The sequence below is a fragment of the Phyllobates terribilis genome, unplaced genomic scaffold (assembly GCF_046119375.1).
Source record: "Phyllobates terribilis strain yellow unplaced genomic scaffold, ASM4611937v1 Scaffold_6112__1_contigs__length_46828, whole genome shotgun sequence".
Lineage (NCBI taxonomy): Eukaryota > Metazoa > Chordata > Amphibia > Anura > Dendrobatidae > Phyllobates > Phyllobates terribilis.
In genome coordinates, this window is record NW_027368856.1 from 23,522 (window position 1) to 35,990 (window position 12,469).

At 36.3% G+C, this 12,469-nt stretch overlaps 1 protein-coding gene across 1 annotated transcript; it reads left to right on the forward strand.

The window, feature by feature from the left end:
- Positions 1-1,401: 1,401 nt before the first annotated feature.
- Positions 1,402-5,790, forward strand: LOC141250767 (uncharacterized). The gene is made up of 3 exons (XM_073670090.1): positions 1,402-3,124; positions 3,197-4,087; positions 5,429-5,790. The coding sequence occupies exons 1-3, from the start codon at positions 1,402-1,404 to the stop codon at positions 5,788-5,790; spliced, it is 2,976 nt and encodes a 991-aa protein (XP_073526191.1).
- Positions 5,791-12,469: the final 6,679 nt, after the last annotated feature.

Below are 12,469 nucleotides of genomic sequence, written 5' to 3' on the forward strand. Positions count from 1 at the left end.
GTTCTCAACGCGGGATCCTCGCGACCGCTGAACAAGGAAAGCCAACATCTTTCAACAGTTTGTTTAGATCCGCTTGCGTAACTGTGCTTGCCAGCATTCGGGTGTTCGGGATCAACGAGTCGCGGCTCACCACTTCAGGAGAAGGCGTTCTTTCCTCGGATTCCTCCGACGAAGCACCAACACTGGAAGCGGAGACCTCCTGGGAAGCGGCAAAATCGGGCGCTCTTCCCAAGGAACGTATGTCACGATTTGGGGCTGGGAGGGAGTGCTAGAGGAGGAGGAGGCGGTTGCAGAATCCATGAAGGGAAGCAAAGAAAGCGAAAAGGTGAGTAGATTCAAAAATAAAGAGAAGAGAAATTGTACCTTGGGTAGAGAGACAGAGGGAGGAAGTGATGAGCAGACTCGTCAAATCAACGATTTAAAGAGGCACCTTGGGAGAAGTCGAATCAGGAGCTTGGAGGTCTTCCGCGTACACGTGTACGGTCCGATGGAAAAAGCAAAAACTCAACCGGCGCGTGTTCAAATTTTCGCTTGGGGCTATTGTTGGCCCGCAGACCTTGGGCTTCGTCCAGAGAAGTGTTAGGAAGGCTCATGAGCAGCAAGGAAAAAATATATGCAGTTCTGATCGGTTGCTTCGTGAAGCCGACATGCCGAAATTCGCTCCAACCACTTCCATCCGAACGTTGGGCCGCCCCTTGGAGGATCCACTAGTTCCGAAAATCAAGCCTCCTGATCCAAACAGAATGAGCTCTTATATATGTACTTTTGTGATCTTTTCCGAGGATACACAATCTCCATTATTAAGCAATTTCACGATACCAATGACTGTACTCCCAAAATTCATCATCCTTATGATCAATCACTATTATCAATAACAATTTCTTTTCAAAGATTATTATTCGATCGTCGGATACCATCTTAAAAACATTAAGTCCTATTTCTAGATTAATCTTCTTGCCCCAAAATAAAATACACCTAAAATGGTAGATAAATATAATAAATGTATCTTTCGGTGGAAGTCTATCCGTCCTAATAATTCGTCTCCATACCCCGTGCAAGAATCTCTAGTTTTCAAATATATAAAGACGTATCATTGACGTTTGTAGAGCTTTGAATTAGTCAAAAAAGGAGCTTTCAATAGACGACGTTTACTAATATATAAGTCAAAATAAACATTTCTGTACGTCTGCTCTATAACTTTTAAATATAAAAATATGTGTGGGCATCAATATCATAGGTGTATTGAACTTACCTGCATTAGGAGCTTTGAATATTCAACGTGTAAAATATCAGGCTCTAGTCATATTGAATGCTAAGCCACAGAAGTGCCGAGCTTTCAAAACTTCTAGCCTTCTTCCACCAAAAATAAGGTGGGATACTTTCTTCTACCAAAAATTTGTAATGGGATACTTTGGATCTTGGGTCATCTATCTCATCATAAGTTCATCCTTGAACTTAGGTGCTACTGCAAGCAACTCCAATGAAACGGATAGGTTGGCTTTGCTTGCATTCAAGGCCAATATTCTCGATGACCCTTTTGAGATTATGCCTTTGTGGAACGACTCAGCTCACTTTTGCGAATGGTATGGGGTTACATGTAGTTCCCGCCACCAACGAGTGACTCAACTGAGGTTGCTTTCTCTCAAGCTCCGCGGATCCATCCCACCACATATCGGCAACTTGAGCTTTTTACACATCCTAGAGCTTACCAATAATGACCTTATTCATCAAATACCGGAAGAAATTGGCGCTTTGAAGAGATTAAAAGTGCTCGACCTCATGAACAACTCACTTGGAGGTGAGATCCCAGTCAACTTGAGCAGATGCTCACAACTTCGGAGTTTGATACTTAGCAACAATAAATTGGAGGGAGTGATTCCTATTGAGCTTGGTCGTTTGTCAAAACTTCAATCTCTTGGGGCAAGCAAAAACAATCTTACAGGAACCATCCCACTTTCTCTTGGGAACTTGACCCTTCTACAGGACTTGAGGCTCGCATTTAACAGCATCACCGGGTGGATCCCTACAACTTTAGGTAGTCTTAATCGCCTTACAAGTCTAGTATTAGGCTTCTCTAACTTGTATGGTGAAGTCCCCTCTTCAATCTTTAATTTGTCTTCCTTGGAGATGATTGATATTGGAGGCAACAAACTTAGTGGCCATCTTCCTCCAAGTTTGTTCAACACCCTTCCAAAATTGTTCTACTTTTCAGTCGCCCTTAATCAATTCAGTGGACCTATTCCAGTTTCATTGTCCAATGCTTCAAATCTACAATTCCTTCAGTTACTGTCAAACAAGTTTGAAGGGAAGGTACCTTCTACACAAAATCTACATGGTTTGGTGGTGTTTAGGATTTATAAAAACCAGTTAGGTAGTGGGGCTAGAGGGCAAGATGACCTGAGCTTCCTATGCTCTTTAACTAATGCTACTTCCTTGACGAACTTGCAAGTGCACGGTAATAGCTTTGGGGGTATGTTTCCTACATGCATCACCAATCTTTCATCCCAACTACAATGGTTTACAATGGACAACAATTACATTCATGGAAGCATCCCACAAGAAATCGACAATCTTAAGGGATTGCAAATTCTATCGATTTCAAACAACTTGTTCACCGGTATCATCCCACCAACTATAGGAAATCTAGGGAACCTTATCTTTCTATACCTAGACCACAACAATTTGTTGGGTCTCATCCCTTTCTCTTTTGGAAAATTGTCAAAATTGGTGAGTCTTGACTTGTCTTTTAATAGCCTTGAGGGCGCAATCCCCTTAAGTCTAAAAAGCTGCACATTTTTGCAAAGATTGAACCTTTCTAACAACAAGCTCAATGGATCCATCCCCACTCAAATTCTCCAAATGCCATCTTTGTCACTCTATTTGATGCTTTCTGATAATCAACTTAGTGGCCCCCTTCCGGAAGAGGTAGGAAAGTTGATGAACCTTTACATGTTTGATGTATCCGCAAATAGGTTATCTGGTGAACTTCCTGATAGCCTTGGAGAGTGTACAAGTATGCAGATCCTTGGTTTGTATTCGAACAGCTTCCAAGGATCCATTCCTTCATCTTGGGGCTTAATGAGAGGTCTACAAGTCCTTGATCTTGCTTATAACAACCTATCAGGTCAAATTCCCGAGTTTTTGGCATCATTTAAAGATTTGATTATGCTGAACCTCTCCTTCAATGATCTTCAAGGTTTGGTGCCAAACAATGGAGTGTTCACAAATGCAAGTGCAACTTCCCTCCAAGGAAATAGTAGGCTTTGTGGAGGAATACCTCAATTCCACTTGTCTGAATGCAGAAGTTCTCATGTCGACAGGAAAAACAGGACATTGTCACTCAAATTGAAGATTATTATTACCACTGTTGCAGGGCTTGTAGTTGTACTTCTAGGTCTAATTTTATGTGTTCGTGGAATAGTAAGAATGAAGCGAAGAAAAACTAAAGCTGGAGTCATTGTCGCACAATCAGATCACCATGCTTTGCAATTTGTGTCGTATGGTGATATCCATAGAGCCACTAATAGCTTCTCTAAGGAAAACATGTTTGGGATGGGAAGCTTTGGGCAAGTGTATAGAGGAATTCTTCACAAAGGAGGAGAAGTCGTCGCAATTAAGGTGCTAAAACTCGATCGTCTCGGTGCTGCCAAGAGTTTTGTGACCGAGTGTGAAGCTTTGAGGAATATTAAGCACAAGAATCTTGTTAAGCTGATCACCGTTTGCTCAAGTGTCGATTACCAAGGGAATGAGTTCAAGGCCCTGATTTACGAGTTCATGTCCAATGGGAGCTTACAAGAGTGGTTGCATCCAATTGCTGTGAAGGAGGAGAATACGATACCAGGAAAGTTGAGTCTTGTTAAGAGACTAGGTATTGCCATTGATGTTGCTTCCGTATTGGAATATGTCCACCATGAAGTAGGAACTCCCTTAGTTCATTGTGACATCAAGACAAGCAACATACTTCTTGATAGTGACTTTTCGGGCCGTCTTTCCGACTTTGGCCTCGCTAAATTCCTCGTAGGTCGTGGTCTCGACCAACCTTCAAGCTCGGGTGGAGTTAGAGGAACCGTTGGCTATGCTCCACCGGGTAAGATTGATGCATATTGGATTTTTTTTCCAAAGTATGAAAGTTTAAATTTTTTTTATGGAAATAGAACTGGTCAGAAAGTAATTACGATTTTGGAACGGAGGTGTGAAGGAGACGCTGTTTGTAACAGCGTCTCCGTCTTTAAAAAATATACTAGAACCGCTGTTACAAACAGCGGTTCTAGTAATGGTGCTAATGGAATTAACGAGGGAACCGCTGTTGCTAACAGCGGTTCCTTCGTTGTTGCTTTTAAAAAAGATAAATTATTACTAGAATCGCTGTTTGTAACAGCGGTTCTAGTATATTTTTTTAAAAAAATTTGGCGGATGATGTATAGGTGGTATAGAATTAATGGAGAAAGTTGTAAGAAAATGGTTTAAGAGTTTGGGTTTGTTGACGTTGATGTAGACGTGCACTTCTATGGCAAATGAGAATTAAGTTTTAAACCATTTTCTTGTAACAACGGCTCTCCATCAATTGTTGCAACTTTCTCCATTACTAGAACCGCTGTTTGTAACAGCGGTTCTAGTATATTTTTTTTAAAAAATTTGTTTTGGACGGAGACGCTGTTACAAACAGCGTCTCCTTCACATCTCCGTTCCAAAATCGTAATTACTTTCTGACCAGTTCTATTCCATAAAAAATATTTAAACTTTCATACTTTGGAAAAAAAATCTGCATATTGATACTAGTATTTAGGGCGGCTTTACTTATACGCTACGTCCATGATATCTTCTTATGAAAGTGTGATAAAAGTCTGACATGCCAGTAAATATAGGTCGTGTAGCGTATATGTAGATCACATCTACAATCAAGTTTCTTAAAAATGCTAGGGTTAGTAAGGGTAAGCATAGACGAATTAAACGTAACATTGGAGCCATGATACTATATGACCGAAATATTACTAAATATGTTATTATTTATGAAATTATGTTAGGATAACATTTCGGTAACATTTCAGTCATATAGTATCCTGAATCTAATGTTAAAATTATTCTCTCAACCGCTAACATGTTCTCACACGCACCCTTAAATGATAATTGGTGGACAAATAAGTCAACCGAAATACAAACTATGTCTTGAGTCCGACAATACAAGTTCATTAGATTTTGTTTTTAAATCTAGGCAATAAGAGGAAGAGTAATATATATCTTTATATAGTGAACTATAATGCTTCTAAATATTTACGAGCCTATTAAAGTCTTAAGGGTTGACCAGTTGACAACATTTGTCTTAAAACAATTGACGAAATCTGTAAGGAAGTTTCTATGACACATGTGTGTAAAAAAAAAGGTTTCTATGTCAGATGTATCTTACACTTGAAGTGCTTTATGCATGCAGAGTATGGAATAGGAAACGAGGTGTCAATAGAGGGTGACGTATACAGCTATGGTATTGTCTTGCTGGAGATGTTAACGGGTAAGAGACCGACTGATGAGATGTTCAGAGAGGGTTTAAGCCTTCATTTATATGCTAAAATGGCTTCGCCGGATGGAATCTTAAACATCTTAGATCCAAGTTTGAGAGAATTTGACGAGCGAGATTTGCACTCGAGACGATCAATAGCGGTCCTGGATTGTTTGGTTTCTTTGGTTGAAATTGGAGTGGAGTGCTCCCTTGAATCACCAGCACAAAGAATGAAGACGAGAATCATCACAACGAAGTTGCATAAGATCAGAGATGATTTGTTGATTGGAAAATGAACAGAATAAGTATTATTGAGGGAAGAAGCTTATGGGTCATATATGTATTGAACAATGCTTATATTTTTATGTGATCGTATATGTACTAAATAATGTTTATATTTTTGTTGGATTTCTAGTGTATATCCTTGTATGGTCTTATATGTATTGAGCAATGTTTAGATTTATATTGTGCTTACTAACGTATAATCTAAAGATATATAATAGTATGTTTTTTTATTTAATAAACTAAAGCTTTAAAATATGTTATAAATTCATCATAATATAGCCTTTTTTCTGGATTCGAGATCTTATATGCAATACACACATGTCAACATCCCTTCAATTTGCTGATTGATTATATACTATTTTTTGTTTCTGTAAGCCATATATGTAGCTCTATGAGTTCTAGTGTTTTATAAATTATGCATAAATAATCATTAATCATATCGTTTTACTCAAGATTGTCTAAATATTAGATAAATATATTTATATATATTATTGGCCTTATATTTGTCAACTTAATTTCTTAAAATATGTTGTTTAATTGATTTATCTAACAACATTTTTTAAATTCTTGTGTACATGATCTTAAATTTTACTTAGATTTGATGTGTTTTACTCTTTCTATAATAGGCTTCATTCACAACCTAACAAATATTTGATATCATTAACTAATTTTCCCACAATAAACATAGAATATAAATCTATTTTTCACTTATATCACAATAAAATTGTATATAAATGACAAAAAAAAATATTTTCTTCAAAATAGAGTACAACAGTATATTTATTTCTTCTATTCCAAATGCATCTCTACTTCATTTATAGATGAGCGGGAATCGGTCTGGTACAAAAATGCATCGGGCCCGACGGACCGAGCCGGTATAATATAATATCTTAAATTGGTGTAATGAGGGTTATGTTAAGATATATAAAGGTTTTAGATTTTATTATTATTTATTATATATAATCAATTTTCAACTATAATGAATTTCAAACCTCCCCCACAAGAAGAAAAATGAACAACAAAGTTAATTTATTTTTGAGGTTATAAAATAAAATTGATATATTAGGGGTTATTATTAGGCCATATAAGGAGTTTAGGTTTTACAAGTATTTATTATAAACAATCAATTATCAGTCATAATGAATTTCATAACCTTCCACAAGAAGAAAAAAAAAAGACAAAAAATTGATTATTAGAGGTCATAAAATAAAATTCATGTACTGGGGGTAGACCTGGCAAAGTGACCAGGCTGGTCGGGTCCCAGTTCAAATTTGGTTCAGGTTAAATGAGTAGATAAAATTTCGGGTTGATTAGTTCAGGTAATCTCGGGTTCTGAATCGGTTTGGTTGACCCAACAGATCAAGAATGTCATTTTAATGATATTATAGCTTTTTATAGGAGTAAATACATATTTAATAATAAAATATTACTCCCTCAGTCCCTTATTATTCATCTTGTTTTGACCGGGTTCATTTACCGATGTAATTTTTAGATCCTAAATATCTCTAATTATATGTAAGTAAAAATTATAAAATTGTCCCATGGACGATAACAGAGTGGTAAATGAGGAGTACATCTTCGAGGTGTGCAATATTTCACCGCGGGTTCGAAACTCATGAGCTGTGTAGATTGCTTTGTTTTCTAATTTAACCATGCTAACGAGTTATGAACTAGCTGTCATAGCCGAGGATTAGTGGTATTATAATTATAGTTATGATGATTATGGTTTTAGAGTCATGTAATAGAAAATTATAGTTATATATGGTAGTATGTGTGTCATATATGATTATAATTATTATTTTTCTACAAAACACGAAAAGTAAGACTTTTTCTATATTCTAAACATTAATTCATGTAGTTGATGGTTAAATTTTTGATAAATTTAAACTTTAATTATTCAAAAATATTTAAAATAAAAAATAATTTTTTTATAACATTATATTTACAATTAGTTATTAAAAAATATAAAAATAAGATAATATTTTGTAATATTATATTTATCATTGATCTCGTACAAAGCATGAGGTCGAGTCTAACATAAACTTACTATATGAGAAAACACTAAATACACTATTAATTATTTTTAATTATTTGAATTCATCCTTTTATAAATAAAAGTAAATGATTATCATTTTATTAAGTTTAATCCGGTATGGTTATTAGTCATTTGAAATATGACCTAATTGAGACCACACTAATAGTGTTCGTATAATTTTTATTATATTATTATTCTCCATAAAAATATATGCTTATATTATATTCCCATTTTAATCAACTACAAGTTAAGAGAATTTATGAATTGTTTTATGAAGGCCTTTGAATAGAGAGGCCTTCATAAAACAAAATTCAGTCAAGTGTAAGTCAAGAAAACAATTTGAAGGAATAGGTGTAAATAATCAAGAGAACTGGATAACGCAAACACACTTAAGTTAGATGGATTAGTCCAAGAAGCAATCATAGATTATCATAGGGTTCTCTATTCAAGGCTTTAGTAACTATACCAGGAATTTGATCTTCAGTCCTACAGTGATCAAGAACGATGTTCCCTTTCTCAACATGATCTCTAAGAAAATAATTCCTATGACAATACATTTGGTTCCAGAATTATGTACAAGGTCTTTAGATATATTAATAACGCTTGTACTATCACGATGAATCTAAACAAAACCAAAGGTCATAACTAAATCTTGAAGTTGTTGCTTGAGCTAAAGGATTTGAGAATGACAAGTCGTGGCGGCCATATAACTACTCATTGCGGCAATATATTCAACTTCAGTTGAATGACTTTGGATGTTACTTATGATGGAGTGTATCAGTCAAGAGCGTTACTGTATCTGAGGAGGATTAGCTTTGTTTTAAAATTAGGTGATGAATATTACAATTGACCTCTCTTCTTCTAGATTTAGGCTAGAGTTTTTTTGATTATTTTGTGTGATTGGTAGAAGACAAAAGTTCGTCCTTTTTGGATAGTTGAGGGATTGAACATCAAGAAAGAGTTTCTATGTTAGATTGAATCAAAGATTCGTATTATCGTTCTAACCTTTTGTCAATTCGGATCATCTTATTATTGAGATTTTGTTTTACCTCAGATGTTTATTGCATAATCTATATAAATTGATGTCTAGTCTAAATCTATTGATATCTTCGATCAAGCTTGTCTAAACTCCAAGTTCCAAGTTTATGGTGATCCAAACAATGCACATTTAACTATAATTGATTTTTTGCCTGGATTGAAATATTAGTGATTCAGTCCTAAATACTTTATGTCCATTTTAGCTTAGTCTAAGTGGATCCTACTAGAGTTTGAGACAGAAAGGTGATAATGATAATAGGTAAATCATGCAGGGGCTTGAGAATGAAAGATGATAACTTTTACCGGAATCCTAAGAATTGAACATGAGTGTTATTTGTGCTACATAACTTTATTACTCTTGAGGATACTAAGTAATCATAGATGTTATAAGTTTAAATTGATTTAGCGGAGCGCGAAGCAGATGTTATTTCAGTTTATATCTAGACTCTAAGTGCCTAATGGGTTTGAATGACATTAGATCTGCGTGACAGTGATTGCTAGTCTAGTTTAGAAACATATACTACCGTTTCAAAGGAGATATTGAATTATCTTAGATGACTTATTTTCAATAATTAGACTAGATTCAGGCATTGTTTGATTTATCTATTGAAGTATTGTTGCGGTGATCCTTAACCCTAGACACATTTATCCCATATCTTCTATCACTTTTATTTTCTTTCTTAGTTGTTAATTAATATAGATTTCCCCTATTTCCTATCTTTTTGGCCTATTACACTTATTATTTCAATTGATATTACAGTGGTCTCTGTGGGATCAACACTTGATTACTATAACTGATTTCATACACTTGCGATTAGGTTTTAGCCACATCATGTTTTTGGTGCCGTTTTCGTGGACCAACTGTTAATATTAATTTTTATATCTATTGGTATATCTAGGCATTATGTTTGCTTTGATGTTTTTTGTTTCAGGCTAAAAATAAATAAAAAAAACAGCTACCTCCTCCCTCTTATTGTAACTCATCGCCTCTGATTTCTCTTCTCACTTGGCGCTTAATTTAAAGATGTCTGAAATCCTGATTTTCTTAGTGAGTTTCTTTTCTCTTTCTTTTTCTCTACAGTCGCCTAGTGTTGGATTTATGTTTGGGGGAGAATTAACTTCATGTGCAGACTCTGTTTGCATTTTAGGGTGAGTCTACAAGCCCTTGATGGTATGGGGATTTGCCCGTTTTGATGGATGTAGATGAAGTGCTCAAGAACAATTCAGAAATTTAAGAATGTGAAGAAACTGAAATGGAGATAATAGAGATAAGGTGAAACTAAGAGATCTAATAGACAAACCCGGATTTCTCAAAGGCAATAGAACTCGCCTACCGATTCAAAACCACACCTTCTACAGTAACACACACCAAGGGCTCCGAATGATCCAAGGAACACGTTGAGGAGGCTTGTATCTTCCACAATCACCAAGCTTTGAAGAACATAACAAAGACAACAAAACCAAGCTAATCAAGAACACAATAGGATGAGACCTCTCTATGTCAATGAGAGTTTTGGAACTTCCAAAAGAATGTTCTAATTTCATTCAAGGAAGTCTGAATTACAAATGAAGAGAATCAACATTTTAAGTGTTAGTGAACCGACCCCTTAAAACATTAAAAACAAGCTAAACCGAACCTTAAAATGCAAGCATGGACCGGCCCTTGAATGACTATGAACCGGCCCCTAAAAACACACAATAACACATAGAAAACCAGCTCCTAAAAGAGTTTGAAACTAGTTTTAAAAACAAAACAAACAACACAACAAATGAACATTGTTTAGGAATTGTTCGTCAATAAATTTGACACTTCTTGCACTTGCACTTGCACCGTCTTCATGCAAGATCTCCTTAGGTAGGAATGAGTCAACGAGTTGCACCATATTATCAAGCATCTCCTTATCCCTTGAACAAGTGATGGTTCCACCAATTGAGTGTAGAGGTTGCGGTGAGGATGATCCTTCATCAATCACCCCTTCTTAAGAATGATTCGACCTCGAATCTTGATCTTGTGCAGCGTGGGAGGGGTTGAGATCGCCTACATTGAAAACCGGACTCACTCCATACTCCTCCCGTAGGTCCAAGATATACGTGTTGTCTCCCATCTTCTTCAAGACCTTGAAAGGTCCGTCACCACGAGGAGATAGCTTAGACTCGCGTTAGGTCGGAAAATGGTCTTTCCTTAGATGTAGCCACACCAAGTCGCCTTCTTGGAAGATTAGTTGGCGACGTCCCTTGTTTCTCTTGGCTGCTGTGTGCTCCCCGTTGTGCTCCATCTTCGTTCGCGTCCGTTCACGAAATTCCTTCATGTATTCAACCTGCTTAGACGCATCAAAGTCTGCTCGTTCTCGTGAAGGTAACGGCTTAAGATCTAAAGGGGTTAGCAGGTTAGTACCATAAACGCTTTCAAAGGGAGATAAACCAGTAGAAGAATGGACAAACCTATTATATGCAAATTGTACATGAGTTAATGAATCTTCCTAAGCCATTAGATTACGCTTAATCACCGCACGAAGGATGGTATCTAAAGTTCTATTAGTTACTTCGGTTTGTCCATGGGTTTGGGGGTGACTAGAGGTAGAATACAACAATTTAGTACCTAATTTTTCCCATAATGTTTTCTAAAAGTAACTTAAGAATTTTACGTCCCTATCACTTACAATAGTCCTAGGTACTCCATGTAACCTAACTATTTCCCTAACGAACAAGTTGGCTACATTATAAGCATCATCAGTCTTATGACAAGAAATAAAATGTGACATCTTAGAAAATATATCTACCACCAAAAATATTGAACCCTCCCCTTCTTAGTTCTAGGCAGCCCTATGATAAAGTCCATACTAAGGTCATTCCAAGGGTTCGTAGGAATAGGGAGAGGAGTGTAAAATCCATGAGGCTTTACCTTTGACTTGGCTCTAAGACAATCCAAAACACTTCTTCACATAATCATCTACATCCCTAAGCATATGAGGCCAGTAAAAATAAGAATGCACATGCTCATATGTTTTATCTCTACCAAAATGTCCCATTAAAGCACCCTTATGAGACTCTTCAATCAACAATAAATGCAATGAACATTGAGGTATGTAAACTTTATCAACACGAAACAAGAATCCTTCAAACAAGTAGAACTTATCAAATGAACCCTTAGCCACACAATGCTTATATATCTCCAAAATCAGAATCACACTCATATAACTCTTTAATATACACAACACCTTAGCATCCAATTGAGTCAATAGTGTGTATCTCCTAGAAAGTGCATCAACCACTACATTATCTTTTCCTTTCTTATATTTAATCACATAGGGACATGTTTCAATGAATTCCATCCACCTAACATGTCTCCTATCCATCTTCTCTTGTGATCTGAAGTGCTTAAGAGATTCATGGTCCGTTTTTAAGACAAATTCTCTAGGACATAAGTAGTGTTACCACGTTTTCAAGACCCGAAATATGCATAGAGTTCTTTGTCATGAGTGGAGTAATTTTAACATGATCCCTTCAACTTTTCAGAAGAGAAAGCAACTGGCTTACCTTCTTGCATAAGTACGCCTCATATACCAATGCCCGAAGCGTCACACTCGACCTCGAAAGGCTTGTTGAAGTCCGGTAGC